At 39.9% G+C, this 19549-nt stretch overlaps 1 protein-coding gene across 3 annotated transcripts in view; it reads right to left on the reverse strand.

Moving 5' to 3' along the window:
* The window catches only part of deptor (DEP domain containing MTOR-interacting protein), a 32210-nt gene extending 13966 nt beyond the window's left edge, over positions 1-18244 (reverse strand). For 2 of the 3 annotated variants that reach the window (XM_075465160.1, XM_075465162.1), the window contains exons 1-5: positions 17794-18244; positions 17530-17622; positions 14207-14385; positions 13360-13483; positions 6124-6302 (exon numbers count right to left, since the gene is read on the reverse strand). In XM_075465160.1, coding sequence (XP_075321275.1) covers positions 6124-6302; positions 13360-13483; positions 14207-14385; positions 17530-17622; positions 17794-17807 — 589 coding nt within the window. In that variant the 5' untranslated portion in view covers positions 17808-18244. The remainder of the gene's footprint in view (positions 1-6123; positions 6303-13359; positions 13484-14206; positions 14386-17529; positions 17623-17793) is intronic. The other variant, XM_075465161.1, reaches the window with a different exon arrangement.
* Between the last annotated feature and the right edge of the window lie 1305 nt (positions 18245-19549).

Consider the following 19549-nt stretch of genomic DNA (forward strand, 5'->3'; position numbering starts at 1 on the left):
AAATAGAAAAAAATAGTTTTTTACAGCAGCAGGTCCTCTAAAATGAATCAACTCCAATCTCTGCTGACTACATTGACATGCCTAGAAATCAGCTTTGACCCGATTATAAACCTGATATCCAGATGAGATGGCTTAAAACATCATCATTTTTTATTATTGTGTTGGTTTGTTGACATTGCACTTGAAACCCACACTTAAGATTGAAAACAGTCCTTGAAAAGAACCATTTTCTCGTTTTTATAAAGTGTTATGCGGTGTAGTGTATTGAGAAGTGCAGTAGACATATGCAGATGAGATTCTAGAGGCAGGCCAGAGCAAAATAAAATAACTCTAATTGAATAAAACAAAAGACGCTACAGGAAATCCCAAGAACTATAGAGCATTTGGCAAAAGACTGGACATAGCAAGGTGAGAAACACAACCATAACAAGACAAGGATCTGACAGAGGACCAAGGAAACATTTACTCAGAAGGTGCTGAGGGCGCACAAAAGGCAGGTGTGATGTAATTGACAAACTGAAAACAGGTGGGTTGGAAGAGCAGAAAGCAGGACTGACTGAAACAACCCAATGAAAAGACAAAGGGAATAATAAAAGAATAAAAGAACACAAAAACAAAGAATGAATGAAACAGAATTAGAAAGATTAACAAAATGAAACGCAGAATTTTTAAAATGACAAAACCTGGAAATTAAAAAAACAAGATACAAACAGAATCAAAAACATAAGAAAACCCCTGAGACCATGACAGAAACTATGCATTCAGTTGGTGTTTTCTTTTCACACTGTAGTCCACAGATCTGCCCCACATTATGTTGTCATGTTAACTGAATGCATTTCTGCTGAATACTAACCTGGTTGTAAGTAATGCAGCTCAGGCTTGTGGTTAGTTCACCAGCCAATTTGTGGATACAAGGCTGCAATCAGCCTGACATATTCCCTTTATTATGCATGACAAAAGGGAAAAAAAGAAGTACACACACACCATAGATCAGCCTTCAGTGTGTTTTACACTCCTCTTCACTTTCACAGGCTGTGTTGAGGGGCTGGTCTTTCTCTGTTAACTGATTCAGGATAAAATTATGTCAGACAAAGAGTAAGTTTAAGATGTACTGTGTAAATATCTTGACTGCTATGACCACAGAAAACCTGCAGGTGCTTCATAGTCTTTGGCACAATGAGACCTCAACTGTTCTATGACAACTTAATTTGTACCTACATCATTCACCTACATAATTACACACTGTCTGCAACTTCTCAAGTTGTCTAAATTCTTGTCCAAATTAAAGAAAAACACCTCAAATGCCTGTATCTGACTGACTGACTGACTGACATAAAAATGAATAATAACTTCCGTTCTGCCGAAGTGAACACGACGACCAAACAAAAAGAGGATTAGTCCAGATATTCTTCTTTACATTAAATGTAGGAGCATGACCTCACTAATGATCAGAAAGCAGAAATGCAGTCAAGCTGGGCCTTTTTCTACTCTACTCTAATAGGAGCCACAGGCCTCTACAAACATCATCTGAAAAAATCCTTCCTTCGGTAACAATCATGTAAAACAAGACACACGAGTGTAAAATCCACAAATCATCCATGTGACACAAGAGCCTCCTCAGGGAAAATGAGGCTAGCGGGAAGAAGATCAGGCTCTGTATCACAATAAGTAACTGAAGTGGTAACAAACAGCATGTGTGTGTGAGTGTATTGCATCACCCCATTCCTCTGACCGTGATACTACAGCTCTGGAGAGCTGGGGGAAGCAGAACAGATGGACCCACTAAATGATGAGAACCATTGATGCTGAAGAAGAGAAGCAGGAACAGAAATAGCTTTATCACATGATCAACAGTGCCTCCATTCATGTTTTCTTACTCTTTTTCTTCTGTAGGGAATCATTCCTTTCCTGTCAAAATCTATTAAAAAATCCTGGCAACAGTAATATCCTATCATGTTCCGAACAGGCTAAGCCATGCCAAATCACAATGACGTGCATATTGCAAATTATCTGTCCCTGACCAACATAAAGCCAAGGAGAAGGAGTGTGATAAGTATCATTTGTTTGTATGCAAGAGGACACATTTCATTAAACCTGTTAGAGAGGCAGAACATGGCCAAATAATAAGGAGCGTGTGCTCCCCAAATGCACTTCTATTTCTATCATGTATCTAAAACTGTAGCCAAGTGCCAATACAACTTAGTATATCACTGGTAGAAATTTAAAGACACATAAGCCAAATGTGCATGAATTATCTAACAAAAATAAATAAAATCTTAACCACTGAAACTATGGAACATCTCTCCTGTCTAATCGAATCAGGCACAAGCTGCAAACCTAATTTTCTGTCATGTGGTGAACCTACAGACACTCATTCAGGATCTTTTGTTCAGCAAGCGTGAAGGGTCAGAGACAGACTGCACAAGAGGAGAATGACAACAACTGTTAGACAAATGCCATAAAACTGGAAGCCCTATTAGCACTATGTAACAGTGATGAGCGGCAGTAGATATTCACACCTGCGGGTAATGTGTTTCATTTCACTGCAGACAGAGCAGAAGCAACTACATGCTGCTGAAACCAAGGAGAAAAACACTATGGTTTTTAAATTCCTCTCACACTCACTGACCAGCTACCAATACTGACACTCAGTACAAAACAAGTTAGAGCATCTGATTCTACCTGACCACTGCTTTTCTGACTTTTCTAACTTTATTTATTTCAGTCAGGAATCATGACAAAATCCTCTTGCCTTTTTTTCCCCCTCTAAACTAGCGTCAATATTTCCCAAATCAATATTATCTAATACTGTTTCATACTATTCCAAAGTACCTCAACCAGGATTAAATGTTGTACAATGCAGTAATAACGGTCCAATTCTAAATATAAAACCAATGGAATTTGCACAGTACTTGAGTGACATTTTGAGTGCCGTCAACAATATCTTTTGTTGTGTAAAAAGTCTAAGTGGCTTTCACCCCTTTACTCAACTGAACACATAAAACTAGTGTGCGTTTAAACCACACAGTCATAGATAACAAGAAAGACATGTTTCCTGGCCACAAAGTCAAAACAACCTGATGACCTCCTCAAGCTTGTGTCATTAAGGTCTCATTTTCTTCTTGTTCATCACTCGGCACTCATTCTTGAATACAGCCCCGAGCTAGTTAAAGCTAAGCAAAGGAGACATAGCAAATCAAGAAATACCATCAGTATGAGATATGATGTGGGTCAATTCAGACTCAAAATTGGGACTCAAAATAAGCAGTAATGCGGTGAAGGAGCCAAAACTAACACAGTCTCCATATCAAAGTCTTCAGATACTCACAAGAGGCCATAATGACCTATTTTTGTTCAAGGCAAAAGCGGTAGGAGATATTTTTAACAAAAAAGATAATCTCTTTAGGGTCCATCTCAACTTTTCTGTCATGCCAAATTGGTAAACTGGGCCCTCTTTTTGTTAAAACTGCTGCAGGCTCAGACAGAAGATTTTGAGTAAGCAAGAGTTAAATGCAAGGTGTTTAGAATTAACTGAAATTTTACATCTTCAATAGTTATCAGCTTTTCTGACCCAAAACATCAAATCTAGGTCACATGTAACATACAGTTGTGTGAATTTAAAACCTCCCCCATCTTTCAATTCTAATATTTAAGTACCAGGACGTAATAAAAAGTCATCTGTTCCTTATCAGGTCTTATAATTAGGGCAATAAAACTTTTTAGCAATGTGGAGACCGTCATTCTAAAGTGAGATAAATTATTCACAACTTGCAAACATTGCAAAACAGCTACCAATCTTCCCACGAGTGGACCTTCTAGCAAGTTCATCCCAAGGTTAGAGCATGTAATCCTAACCAGAAACTGCAAATGAGCCTAGAGGTCCCAGTTAGCATGTTAAATGTTACAGTTCATGACAGTTCAGTTGAAAAAAGACTGAACAAGTTTGTCTTGTTTGGAAATGTTGCCAGGAGAAAGCCTCTTTTCTCTTAAAAGAACATGGAAGCGTGGCTTAGTTTTGAAAAGTTGCATCTGAACAAACCACGAGACTTCTGGCACAACAGTCCTTGGACAGGCGAGACCAAAGTGGAGATGTTTGGTCATAATGCACAGCACAACATTTGAAGAAAACCAAACACAGCATACCAGCACAAACATCTCAAAACAACTGTCAAGTACGATGCTGGAGGGCTGATGATTTGGGATTGTTTCACAGCCACTGAACATAGGCACCATGTCCACCATGAACTCCTCTGTATACCAAATTATTCAAAAGGCAAATGTGAGGCCATCTGTCCGACAGCTAAAGCTTGGCTGAAACTGGGTCATGCCACATGACAGTGACCCCAAACACAGCAGCAAATCTACAACAGAATGGCTGGGGGGGGGGGGGAGTCAAGGTGTTGTTGCAATGGTCCAGTCAAAGTCCAGACCTCGACCTGATTGAAATGGTGTGGTGAGCGCTGTGCATAAAAGAGTGCTCGCAAAGCTCAATGCACCGAGGAAACATTGTACAGAAGAAATTCCTTCACAACCATGTGAAAGAAAATGATTATTAAAGATGACCTACAAGCTATCACATCATGAGGTGGACGGAGTTTTTCCTCACATTGTTTTTCACACATTGCTTCTGTATTTCGGCTCATTTTTGTTAATTAAATAATGACACAGCCATGTATGCCATGTCTTGATATTCATCCGAGGATGTACTTATTTTTTTAAGTTCTCAAACGTAAAGTCTTTTATCGAACAGAGAGTGTATTTTCCTTTTTCACATGTGGCACTGTACAGTATAATGTCAGGGTCTGGAGGTTAAGGAGGAGTGGTTTTAGCCAGAGCTATAGAGTAATACTCTTTTTACACCACTCTGGTTTTAGCAGCAGAGCTCTCTGACACAGTTTCATTAGCAAGGACAACATGCACTACCACATTTACAGTCACCAAGTGTCTTTTAGAGCTCATCAATCCGTGAACAGTACGGTTTACAGTCAGATTTTTATGAAGCATGAAGCTGTTTGAAGCACATGCAGCAAACGATAACAACATTTTTATTCTTTAAATGTTTGAGCAGATCATTTCATGACTAAAAATTTGGTCACTTCTTTACAATTCATGAAAATATCAAAACTACTCGATACATGACAAGTTCAAACAAATTCAGCAGTTACAAATAATTTATTCCGAGTTGTGTTTATTGATTCCTAGCTATTTCTGTTGAATGTTTAGAACTAAACATGTACCTCCATTGTGTTTATCATAGTTTGAACGCTGCTGCTAGAGTTTTAACCCGCACTGAGAGATCTGAACACATCACACCAGTTTTAAAATCTTTACACTGGCTTCCAGTCAGTCACAGAATAGATTTTAAAAGCCTGCTGATGGTTTACAAATCCCAGAACAGTTTAGGCCCAAAATACATCTGTGATATGTTCAGAGAATATAAACCCAGCAGAGCTCTTAGATAAAAGTCCAGAGTCCAGACTAAACATGGAGAAGCAGCATTTAGCTGTTATGCTGCAAACAAGTGGAACAAACTGCCAGTGGAGATTAAACTTTCACCAAATGGAGACATTTTTAAATCCAGGTTAAAAACATTTATTTTCTTATGTGTCTATGCATGAAATCTGCACGCTATCTTTTAACTTATCTAGACTGTTGCTTGTTTTTAAATTAATTTAAATTATCTTATTTGTTTCTCTTTATATTCTTTTATGTATTTTAATGCTTCGTCCACTCCCTGCTGCAATGCTTTTATTTTATGTAAAGCACTTTGAATTGTTTGTACATGAAATGTGCTATATAAATAAATTTGATTTGATTTGATTTGATTTGTTCCCTAAAGACAGTGTTGAGAGCAGTGAGAGTAACCAATGTTATCAAGTATGGGCTGGCAAAGCAAAACAGAGAGTGAAAATGTAACATATATAACAATAAGATAAATATAAAGCAGTGTTACCACGTTGTAAAGTGTAAATGTAACAAATAGTTAAATCTTTGTGAGTTAATCGCAACGAGGGACCCGTTCATATTCACTTTGATTTTCATAGTCAACATAAGAAAGTTGATTATTTGTTTTGTTACATCTTTAAGGGCTCAAACAGTGCACACAGTAACCCTCGTCCTCACCATGCTGAATGATTCCATGCTCAAGAAGCCGTCGTCCCAGCCGCTCAGTCTCCTCCCTGGTTGGCATCTCCCCCTCCTGCATCAGCCAGTCGACGAACTCAGAGGCCACCAGCGTCCGCTCAAACGACTCGCCTTCCTCCTCTCGAGTCTGTATTAAGTTGTTCTCTGTGTTCATCAGCCTGTAGAGAGAAAAAGTCAAACTCAATGTCCATCTGATGTTGTAACCTTGTGGAGACTGTAAAGCAGGACGAAGTAGAACATTTGGTTTTGGATTCATGTTGCATCTTCAGCACAATATTTATTCAAGTATGAGAGAAGGGTGCATATGATCATTCATTCATTCATTTTGCAGCTGCCTCTGGCAAATGTTGCTACACTTTGCTCTAGCAGCAATGTCCACAGCTCACAGCAGCCGACAGAATACAGATGGTTTTTCAAGAATGCTCCAACATTCATAATTGATAGCCACAATATAACCCATACTCCTGTTTTACCATCTGAGATAAGAAACTTGGCGTACTATAGAATACAGCAAGGGAAGAAAAACTCCTAGATCTCCTTTACTGATGATTAATGTAGGATTAATTTCTTCTTCTGCTGCTAAAAAATAAAAAGCATAACAACTTCAATGAATGTTTCACTTCTGGTGTTTTACTGCTGTGGTGCATGTGATGCGTGTTTCTATCTGTATACCGTCTCAAGTTGGTGGTCTGGTCTCTTCTGGATGACACTGGTGACAGAGTCACAGAAACAAAATAACCTACAAGTTTTAATGATAAAAAGAGCCCTGCAAGCCATGTCAGAGACAATGTCCGTTGAGAGAGAGAGAGAGAGAGAGAGAGAGAGAGAGAGAGACACTAATACACTCTATTTAAACTATTGTTATTCACTGACCTGTCCACTCCAAAACTCAAACAGTGCACTTCAGACAGGTTTCAGGTATAAAAGTAATAGCTGGAACATTTGAAATAAGGCTCTGAATATTTATTCAACTGAAATAGCAGAAAAATAAAAGGTATCCGGTAGGTACACATTGTAAAAATGAAGGTATCAGACTTTAGGCTATGAAACCTTAACAGCTGCTCACATAATTAGATCGGTCCAAACCAACCGGAAGAACAAGTGCTGCCTGCCTGTCTGACAGTGAACAGATCATCCTTAAAACTACATTAACTTCAGCAGAGATGAGACCAGATCAGCAGAGGCCTGGAGTTTCCATTGACTGCTCAGCTGTCTGCCAGGAAATCCAGGCAAACTGTCTTTGTACACTTCTGACTGGTTTAGATGGTTAGCTGTTGTCAAAGGGTTTCTATGGAAAGTGAAAACATTCTCTTTACCTAACATTTAATAGCAACACAAATACATGCATTTACCAAAAAGACGGCTTGCTCTGTCCATGTTGGTAATCAAAAGCATAAATGGCATTAATAAATGTATGCAGCAATAATTTTAGCTTGGCACATGACATTAGAGGCAAAACCATTACGGCCAAATAAGGGCTGCATCTGCAATGGTTTAGCTGAATTGAGATCTTAATAAATCAAATCAAACTATATTAGACTTAAATCAGGTGCAGCATGTAAAAAGTCTTCCCCCTAAAAAAAAAAAATGAAAAAATGAATAAAAAACCAGCCTTCAGTTATCATGCATGCTGTGACTAAAATCTCAAAGAAAGCCAGAGGCTCATAAGTCAAGAGAGAAACTATAGCCTCAATAAACTTGGTCGCAGGGTCATGCTGTATTTCTCAAATTTCAGCCCTGACTCGTGTATAGAATAGAATTAGAAAATGGCCAGAGGTGCACACCCGGAGCTGTTCACGTCTTTAAGTTTAAAAGTCAACAACCACGGAACAAATGACTTGTTTTGCTGCCAAATTTTGACGGATTGGGAGTTTTAGTTTTAGTTTGCAATGACTCACATTAGAAGCCAACATCACAATACAAATGTTGAAAGCAGACATGGTGTTCCATGAGACCTGGCTGTGTGCAGAAACCTATTTAATCCATTTAAAGTTATTAAGTAAACCGCTCGTGTTACATTAGCTCATCGGGACTCGCTCACAGTACGGCTCTCTGTGCTTTAAATAAAAGCAACTTGAGCAATGCAATGCATTATTCATCACCCAAGACTTTAAACACAGCATGTGAGTGGATCATGATAACTGGAAGTGGGACAACCTGAGCTATCATGACCTGGGTATGCACTTAGCTGTTCAGTCAGAGTACCAAACTAAGCCCGAGAGGTGTCCACTGAGAAGCACTGATGACTCTACAACCATGCAATACCTTTTAGCAGTGATAATGTGACTTTAAGGGTCATTCAAAGGCCGTGTGAGGTCGAGTCAAAGCTGTTTTATGGAAAAAGCTGAATATGAGATTTTCTCTTAAGGTTTGGGTTTAATTATTTAACACAGAGTCTAAGTAATTACTATATATGGGAGATTTCCAAAAACAACTGAAGTGGAGAAAATCAAGCTGCCCCTCCTACAAATGCTCTCAATTACCACTTTTGAATAAAACGGGATTTGCTTTTTGCCAGATCGTCATTGTACATAAGAATTTCCCTTAATGACTTGCCTGGCTAAATAAAGGTTAAAAAAAGTAAAAAAAACAATGAATACACAGTTCAATGGCTTCGACTGTATGCATTTCTACAACACCAACTGTACAGCTGACACACATTGAACAGGTTTTCATTCACTGGCAAAGCTAATCTGAAGCGATGTTTCGAAAAGCTGCAAAAAGAAGTGTAAATCAGACACACTTCCCTTAACTGGTTTGAAGCAATCAAACTTAATGTCTCTATAATGTCATCAGAGGGTGGAGATATAGGCTTGGTTGTAAGTGGTTGCAATTCAGTGGAAGAAATAGTTGTCCTAGCCTGAAACAAACCACGAGCAGGGGAAACCAACAACAACTGCAATGGACATCCACAGGATGGAAAGAGACCTCATCTTCGGGAATTGTTTTCATCTCTGAAACTATGTAGAGCATTATATCATGCATTGGAAGACACTGTTAAGTAAGTAAGTTTATTGTTTGCCGGCTCAGACCGGAAACAACTGACAATTCCTGTTAATGTAATTTATTTTCCAAGTTAGAGAGGATTTGCAAAGTTGTTTTCTCCTAAAGCGAGGACATGAACTTGTTTGGGCATTAATGGAAGTTGGTTGTTGTTGTTGTTGTTACTATTTCCATTCCCTTTTCTTATTCAAATAGTCTAAATGCAAATTAAACATTTCCACACTGTTTTCTTCTTATTCTTATTCATAGCCTCAGATGGTTCTTAACCCTCACCTCATGGAACAACAAAAGAATGTTAGCAATACTTATCAGAACTTTCAGTACACATTAGATCTGCTGTCTAACCTGAAATATTTCATTAAAACTCTTTGTCAATAACCTTCATTCCTTTTTATTATCACTGGGATTTCCTACAGTAAAAAGATATGTTCCACAGGTCATAAGTCCTTCATGTGGAAATATTACAACTATTCTTGAGTATGAAGAAGAGGCCACTATAAGATACAGTTCAGTAATGTTGCTTTTGGGAATGAAAGGTTGCGCTGTTCTCTCTCAGTGTTTTCAGTCTGTAAATATCTGACATAAACGAGAGAACAGAATAGAAACCCAGTGTTATGGATGCCTAGAGCTCAGAAAAAAATGGTTGCCAATGATTCAAAGTATATACAATTTGCCTTTGCAGTGGAAAACATGCAAAACCACCAGTACAGCCCTGTAAGGACTGTGGTTCCATGAAGCTGGCAAAGGCTCAGGCTAAATGGCGACCGACCAAGGAATGAAAAACTTTTTGTTTTTAACTAAGGCGTTTTCTAGACTTGAGAGTCAGTAAACAACAATGTCTATATCAGTCTCTGGCATACAAATATTCTGTACAAAATGTCAATGAACAAACATAAAGAACAGACATGTATGTGCATAGTTTATGACAATAATTGAATTTCACACCAAATGCTAGTTCATATTAGCCTGGTGATAAGTTAATTTTCCACACAAGTTGGTGATCCTGTGGTGTTCTTCCATTGCATTTCATGTGTCCCAAAACTTCTGACATTAGATGCACCACTTTATGTCGAAATACCCTACAGTTCATGTTATGTGACATAACACCTCAGTTTGTAACTAAGCACTCATTAATGTTGCCACAAGTAAAAGAGGAAACTAGTCTCTAAAATAACCAAGACACAGCTTCTCACACAAAATTTAACAGCAACTAGACAAATGATGAAAAAGCTACAAATCAGCACTAAATTGGCAAACAAACCAACATAAACCCCCATCATCTCAAGAGACAAATAAAAAACAATAACTATGAGTTACACTTCAAGCTACTGGCTGGAATCATCATGTGGCACCTCGTGAAAGTGAATCAATAATAAATGACCTCATGAATCATAGAATCTTGTCACCAATATAGCTGCTATCGGCTAAAGATGGTGACTTCAGCAGACAACTGAGCTGTTTTCAGCTGAGGTGGACAGAAAGTGCAGGAATACTACTACAAGGCTGATGGTTGCATACCAGCACCAACAGGTTAAACCTGGGTGTGGAAAACGTCTTTCAACAAGACACATTATGCACAGCTGGTCCATTAAAGCTGACATAAAATACTAAAAAGGTGTGTCAAAGGAGTTCATGTGAAGTGTATCTACTGAAACTACCCCAGAAAACTTTTTTTTTTTTCATTGAATATTATGCAGATGTAATATTTGGGTTAATTTATCTAACCATTGGGGCATTACAATGCTCTCAGCACCGTCTGCAGCAGCACACGTCACAGATAAGCAGATGGTGGGACAGAGTGAAGCTGTGCACTGGTGATAAGTTTTAGAAAATTCAGTATTGGCCTGCTTCTAACAGAGATTAAACCAAATCTATGAGTATAATTTATATAGAGCTTGGACACGTGGACAGGGGGAGCCGAAGATTAAAGTAAACAGCATCATTATCAGCAGAAATCTTGCTCGAGACTCTCCTCCTAAGGCTCGTGCATCAGTTTCATCAAAGGGTTAGTTCTGTTGAACACAGGCAGGACGAAATCTTAAACTCAGACACGGTCTACATTCACACACACACACAAGCACGTCCCCGCAACATAAGTAATAACCTTTGAACCTCAAACACACAACATAGTGAACAATGCTTTAAACTGCCCTCCCAGGCCTACTCTGTCGTTTGGGAACTGCTGTCAAAACAACATCTGCCAGTGGTTTGTTTGCTTAATATTGTTTATGTTGCTTTGACAATCGACAATATCAGAGATCGGTCCTTGTGTGAGCAGGGATGTTTATTTTCCCAACGGAAAAATTAGACATTATAGTGGCCAAACGGGAATGGTACGTTATGAAACACACGAACATGAAGTTTGTACAATATAAACAGTCGGAGATTCTGCATGTGAAGCTCACAATCCTAACCAGTAATATAATAAATGATGGCCGCATTCAGTTTTAGTAACAAGACATTTTTCGTATAGCTTGAAGAGATCAGAGATATTTCATTGGTATTTACCAAGGGACCAAAAGGGCTTTCTTTAGAGGGACCAATGAAAATTTCTGCTGTGAAAAGATTTATGGTAATATATCTAAATTAAACATGAAATTTAATTTTGTTCTCAATCTTAGTGCATTGTTCACATTTGTTCATTCGTAATTAAAAAAATCTGAAGCTAATGGGAGTTCATTTTGCCGATATAGTTTGCTAACAAGTTTCAAAATCTGTATTTTGAACTTCTGGGCAGCGGCGCAGGAAGTATCAGATAGTAGGTTAGTTGTTAAGATATTTCACATGGCAAATGGAAACTTTATCACGCCTGAAAAATGGAGCCACTGCTCTCAGAATTACTGAGGCCATAAAGATTAATCATCTGTTGTGAATTTAAGGAACAAGTAAAGTTTGGTGACGGGAAATACGACAACTAGACGGTGCAAAGTGTGTCCTGGCTATTATCTGGTGGATGAAAGTCCCCAAGCAGAGTGTAATGAAGACATCAAGTTTGAGTTTGTTGATCTTGCTCAACTTGTAACCCAGAGCAAAATAGTTCACAAATATAAGTTGTGTCATGTTTTATGAAGCAATCTGTTTAACAGAGAACTAAATCACATATTGTTGAACTCTATAAAAACAAAAAGTAGGAATAACAATCTTCCCTGAATGCGAGATGTTTACCCTTTGCACTTAGGCTCAAGAGACACAGATGATGATCATCTGTATGTTAAAAGACTGTTATTTGCGCCTTAAATGTAGCTGTAAAGCAATGCTAGTTCACAAGAAGGCCACCACAAGCCTGAGAGTGTCTGTGTGCTGGGCTGCACCACAGTGATTACATAAACACATAGCTTTGAGACTTGACATGACAGATGTCTCCTCTTGCACTACTTCTTTCTCTTATGCAACAACTTTGCGCACGCGCGTGTGTTATATTATAAGTGTGCCGCTGTTTATGTGTTCGGAGAAGCACTGACACACAGTTTTCATTTGTATTTGGACAGAACAGGAACACGTTGGTGCTTTCACACAAACTATTAATCCCACCATCACTGGAAAACGTGCCTAATGGATACAAAGTTGATGACAAGTAAAAACAGACCCACTTGTGATGTCCTTCTCTAAACGGGGCTCATCTGAACAAAAGCTGTGAGTCATCTTTTGTTCAAGGTGTTTCCAGTGTTTTCTGACTGCTCCTGTTCTGCAGGCTTTTATCACATCAAAAAAAAAAAAAAAAAGCAAGCAAGCTAATTTTTATGCACTCCAACCTAATGGAAGCCATTTACCAGCAAAACATATTTTCAAAGAAAAGCCTGACGCTAATATTTCTGATGTACCCAATCAGCAGAGTAAAAGCAACAAAAGCGCCTGAAAGCAAACAGGTACAAAGTGGAAATAAATAACAGTTCATTTTTTTTTCAAAAAATTATTCTGTTGCATCGATTGGTAGTTTTCATCTTATCAGATCAAACGTTTGCCGCAGAAAAGTTTAGCATTTTAAGAAATGTACCCTTAAAGTTCATTCATAGGATTGATGTAATTATCTTGAATCCGACTTGTTCACGGTTTTAGTGGTTTGTAACAGTTACTTTAAAATCATTAAACTACCTTGAAAACAGAAAGCGGACCGTGCCTAGCAAATGCTAGATGCTTTTCATATCCAAACTGGAACAACTGCTTTGAAAGAAACATAAACTAGTGTTTTTCAGAGTTTGTGTGTGTTCATACTTTTCATAGATCCTCTGCCCCCTCATGAAGACCTTGGCCTCACTGTCCAAGGGGAATGTGCCATCGTCCTTTCTGAAACGGTACAACAGCTTCAAGTTTTTGAACTCCCGGTGCTCGTCACACACTGAAAAAACAGAGCCATAGAAACTTTGTTTAAAGGGCTCGTCACCTGCAAGAGTAACACTCTGGAAAAAGAAAAAGACCCAAACAATAAGAGCTTGTAACTTTAACACAGTTCTTTGCTCAAAAAAATGGTGGTTCTCCATGTCATACTGTGAGAAAGATTCAGGCGTGGCTGTTGTAACACACCTCTGACCAAAGACAACCTTGAGCAAAATTCTTTACCATTACCTGTTACCATGTCAACCAAGGACAGTGTAGCATGAATAAAGTAGTCAAGAAATTGCAGCTGTGCATCGTATGATGCTGCACAAACTGTTTCATGTTGCCATAAGCAAGTGCTATATTCATTTATGACAGTATGATATAGCACCAACAGAAATGTCCCGTTGTGGGATCATGGAAATTCTTATTGTTTAGATATACCAACCACTAAGACGTAAACATTATTAATCCATTGGCCTTAAGCTCGGTTAAGTTTATATAAAGTATCGGCTAAAGAGAGCGAGGCAGCCCTCTTTTTGCCACTCTCTGCCACTGTTGTCTGGTCAAATGTGAAGCAGGTAGTGAGACAATGTGTTGGGGCCAAACTGGTAGGGAGACATGAAGAATCATCCATCAAGAGGTACAGCTTGTTTCCATAAAATGTCAAGCGAGACCTTTGCCGTTACAGAAAACACCAGAGAATCGCACACAAGACAAACCTCACATACACACACAGCCTCACCATGGTGAATGATGCTCTGGTCTAAAAGTTTCTGCATGATCTTGATGGCTGTTTCCCGATCTGAGGCTTCCTTATGTTCGATCAGCCAATCAATGAGCTCCTTGGCTACAAAGCAGTTTGGGTAAGTTCGTAGGTGGTGCCTCCGATCTTTGATGACCTTCCCCTCGTGGAGGCGCAGCCTGGAAACAAGCAAACAGGCGGCAGAGGAAATGTGATTGATGCATGTTTCCAAGAAAATTAGGACAACCTTTGTTTTGTTCTGTTTAACACATGAGAAGTAACTGCCTGTCCTGACCAGCATATAAACAAGCCTTACACAAACAGGAGGACTGTTTTTTATCTAGCAGGGGTCTATTTTCAGCTGTGGGTTGATACACAATTGTTGCTGAAGAGAGAATTCACAGCGACAGCATGGTGTACGGGACTCAAAATAAACTGCAGGTTTGAAGGAACATGTCGCGCAGTACAACCTTATTTCTCATTCATTTAATCATTTTTTAGTAACAACTGGACGCCGTGGTACTGAATGTGTAAATATTATTACACATGCCTACATTTCCTGTTTTGTTATCTATGTTTGATGCATTCCATATATTGAGTCTTTGAGAGAAAAAAAAAACTGTAAAAGAGAAGAGAGCAGGTTTTAGTTTGAAGAAAAATTTGAGCCTATGACATCAATTTTTTTTTTCTGATAAATTAGAGCAAATCAGTGCTCTGGCTTCACGGTGGATTCCTGATATTCAAACACCATCTGCAGGGACTTATAATTTAGCTATATTACAAGATGGCATTGCAAAAACTTATTTCACACTATCCCTGTGTCCTCTACCTGAACCTGGGTATTGTGAAACAGCCCACCACAGCCTTAGCCAGGCTTCCCGCAGCTAGGTTTCACTCCACACTGGGTCTGTGTGCAGCTGACTAGCATCACCCTAGATCAGGAATGACGGCCAGCCAAACTGTCCTGGCAAGTTTCAAGATGGGCAAACAAAAACTCGGCTGAACAATTCACAGACATAACTTGCAATTGGGCCTCGTTTCATCTGCTCTCTGTGCTCAGCTCTGTGAAGTTTCAGCCCACTCTCCATTTGAGAAATTCATTTCCAGGGAGGCTGGCAACAAAATACTTTCTTAAACTTGTGCTGCAACAAACAATAGCAGGCAGGAGCCATTCGGAGTGACTCCCAGTTGCTGAGTTCCAGGCTGAAAAACATCCATGAAGCCTCTCTCTCCCACACATTTTGCCATGGTGCAACAATCTCTCTATTCACAGCTATGAACTGGTCACAAGACTTACAACAGCAGCCGCATGTGCCTCTGTGCCATGATGGCTGCCCCGGAGTGAGATCTGCTCTGAGATACGTTAACATGATGGGACTCAAATGTGTGATAAGATTTAGCCTGCATGCCATTTATCAGCATCAGGGACTGTGTTGCTGATGTTCCATGAGCTGAGGATGATAAAATGAACAAACAAAGGTGTGTATTATGTAAACCTCTTTCTTTTATAGAAGCTGTTTTTCATAGCAGGTTTAATTATAAGCTCATGTTTACTCTTTTTTGTTTGGTTTTTTTAACATCCTTTGGTCGGAGGCATCACCTCAGAGTGACGCCAAAATCACAGAGAACAGGTAAAACAATCGGGGAGAGTATTAATTACTAAATTGTCCAGTGATTATATGGAGCAGTGTCACAAAAGTGAGAGTCTACAGCAGCACAAGCGACTGTGTGTTCAAGCAAAACAGTGCTTTGAACTAAATGCCAACATCAGCATTCTAACATGCTCAGACAAACAATACAACATGGAGATACTATGGAGGTACGATGTTTGCAACCGACTTTCATTTTAGTCATAACAACAATACGCTGACAGTATGTATATTTGAAATGTGATCTTATGAAGGCACAAGATTAAATTTAAGGCCCAAACACATTCAAAAGTCTGAATGTGTATGAAAGTATGAAAAATAAAAGAGCCCGAGTGATTTTTGAAAGTCTGTAAACAAGTTCATGCTAACCCTGACCCAGCGAGGCAGCTAACAATTTAGCCGACCGCACTGTGGCTCAAAAGCCGAGGTCAAATTTCATGACAATCCACCAAGGTTAAAACAGAGTAGTGGATCACCAGATGGAATTAGGCATGCAGCAGGCAGAAATAAACACATAAAGAAACGGACTATAAGTCTTGTCGGTCATAACCTTGTGTACTCTGACCCAGAACAGCAACATCTCAGAGGACTCTGGGACAGCAACTCCAAGAGAACCTCCGTTCACTGACACCAGTCACGCTGCCAACTGGCAGCTTCAGTGCACAGCTGTGCCAGGGACACTGACACACACACACACACACACACACACACACACACACACACAGTATACAATGATGAACAGACAAACACACTCTGGAGCTAAGCAAGAGAACACTGTGCACTGAGCAGTATGTGCAAACTATTATTTACTTAAGTGTTGCTGTTTGTGGATCTGAAAAACAACATTGCTCTGGGTACTTCTAGAAAAACAAACAGATTTCACTCCAATTTTCACACTCAGCAAGATAAAAACCATTCTGTAACAAATTTTCCTCATAGTTGAGTTGGGGGCTGAAATTCCAGTCATTGGTGCCATGCTTCCCTACTGAGACTCTATTCATTGCTTAGGTCATGGGGCAGTTAATGCCAGTGTTATGAAACCCCGCTTTACATACTTTACTGTAGGTTAAAGAGCACAGCATGTCAACAACACTGCCAGGGTGACTGGTACAACTCCCTGATAGGGTGAATGGGCAGGGTATGATAATGACATAGGGTTAGCAGGCTCTGTTAGTCTCAGTTAGAGCTCAAAGGGCCCTGTATTAGTGGAGCAGGACAACAACAACAAAAAAAATAGTGTGTTTGGTCCAAACAGCCATGCAGTCCTGCAAAACACACATATTGCAAACACATTACACTGTGTATAACACATCTAGGTGATGCCTAATGAGTGCTGTGCATGCGTTGATGCCTTTGTTTGGCTGTGCATGCGGCCGAGCGAGGGGCTGAAAACTGACTCTAAATGTCAAGCATGCTGACAACACCCAGCAGTCTCCTGCGGTGTGCAATGTCCTGTCATGTTCCAGCACTTCCTTATTCAGACTACAGGATCATGCAGGGCCCAGCACTCAAACAACGAAATCACGTGCATAATAACGAGTGGCATGCCAGTAATCGCATCCCTTTGATTCATACAGCAAACGTGCCACTTTGCAGGTGATAACTGACCGAAAACCCTAAACCTTTATCAGAGCAGGTGAGAGCGGGAACCTGGAGCAGGACTGACCGACCCACCTCAGCTGTTCTCCGGTGACCAGCACCTCGGCCAGTCGCTCCAGCTCTGCAGCCTTCTTCTGCATGGTGGTCCCGATCCTGTCCATGTCTCTGCTTACATAAGAGGCACAGGCAATAAGACATCAGCGGCCTTGCGTTTTTTTGCAAATATACGTACCGGCATCAATTTTTTAGCTGACAAACTGCTTTGCTAAACAAAGGCATGCGGAGGGATGGCTTCAGAGTATACATCTATTATAATGATACTATAATGATTTTACTTACCGTTCAAGCACCATGGAGAGCGAAATGGTGACTTTCTCAATTGTTCAGTAGATAAATGTGTGGAAGAGCTAATTATTCCGTGCCAGGAAACACATGGGGTCCGCAGTGACCGTAGTCCAGACAGTGTTTCAGTGTGCCAGCAGCAACAGCAGCATCAGCAGATCTTAATTCCTAGAAAGCCTCCAAATATTTGCGCACACACACGCTCTCTCTCGCTCTCACACAAACACACACACACACTGATGCATGCATGCATTTCCCTTTCCGAGTCCCTCTGGTTATCTGGTGCTGTTTGGATGCAGCGTTTGTGAAAACGGCGTTCTCGAATTCACCATAGCTCCGTCCGCGCTGCCAACTTTGTTTGTGACCGTGTGACACCACCACACACGGCATGAATACACGTTTTCTCCACGACGGAGAACACAGAGCCAGTCCACAAAGCCCCCGCATTGGGAGGACTCTGCTGTCGTCATCGGAGGGGAGTAAACCCGGGTGGGCGGGGTTACAGAGCAGTTTGGGTGCGCTCGTTTCTGACACAGTCATCATTTGTGTGTTTATGTAACATCGTTTGTCACCAACTTTACTCGTATTTTTTTTTTTTTTTCCCCGTTTACAAGAACAACACACAACAGGCAGATTAGCTTTTAGTGATTAGGGATTTTTGCAGAGAAAAATCGATAAGGATCCGCACACCCAATGAACCACCTGACTTTATCCCACAGCCCTACGAATAATACAACAAAACTAATAAAAATTCCAATTCCCTCCAATGATGTGTGAGCAGGGTGTAGTCGCACCTAAACAAGGATTCTTTTTTTTGTTTGTTTGTTTTAAAGGAGCCCTGGGTGTGCTGGCTGCTAATATCTTTGCTCAATTATCAAAGATGTAAGAAAACAAGTTGAAACATGTCCAGATCCTGAGGCTCTGCTGTTACTGTTTCTACAGACACTAACATAAACAGGTCTCTGTTAATACGATAATTATATGAAGTCTTAACCGCTTTAGGAAGGAATGCCCTGATAACAATTTAAGCAAATCCACAGGAAATCTAATCCACTACCAGATTCAAAATCCGCGTCTGAGTCCAATTTGCCTGTGCAGTGAATATAAAACCAGTGCTTCCTCTCTGCACAGATGAAGTCATCTGGTGTGTTATTGGCTACACGTGTGTGTTTGTTCTGCTTGATAATGTCTTTTTTTATGGGTGTCCACTGACAGTGACTTTCAGAAGCAGTCTTGTGTCCATTCTTAGGACAGGTTTTCTCCCAGTTTTTGTGAATCTTTTGCCACAAACCTTTTGCAGTTTCATGCCAAGAAATGACAAATTCTTAAACCTTTCATCAACCTGCCCATCTTTAAGAGAATGTCTCCACATCTTCACTTCTGAGAGACTTGCTATCCTCTTTATTTCCCAAATCAGGTTAACGATCTGTTAACAATTGACCTAATTAATTGGGAAATGTTTTGCAGTGTCTCTCTCTCTTTACCCAACTGACTGCACAACAGTTACAGCTTTGCTGAAGATTGTCTTTCTTCATTAAAGTTGGTACAAGTGATTGATGAAGAAGGCCAGTGTGCTACTTGCCAGATCTTGTTGCAAATCATTTTGTTGCCCCCTGCGCTGTTTGATCATTTAGGAGAGGGTGTTTTCAACTTGTGGAGCTCCCCATACACAGGTAAAATCTTCTGTCAGCTTCTGTCCAAACAATGACTGAAGAAGAAAGAAGTCTTAAAAGTTCAGATAGCAAACTTAATT

The sequence above is a fragment of the Odontesthes bonariensis genome, chromosome 5, assembly GCF_027942865.1.
Source record: "Odontesthes bonariensis isolate fOdoBon6 chromosome 5, fOdoBon6.hap1, whole genome shotgun sequence".
In the NCBI taxonomy this organism is placed as follows: Eukaryota; Metazoa; Chordata; class Actinopteri; order Atheriniformes; family Atherinopsidae; genus Odontesthes; species Odontesthes bonariensis.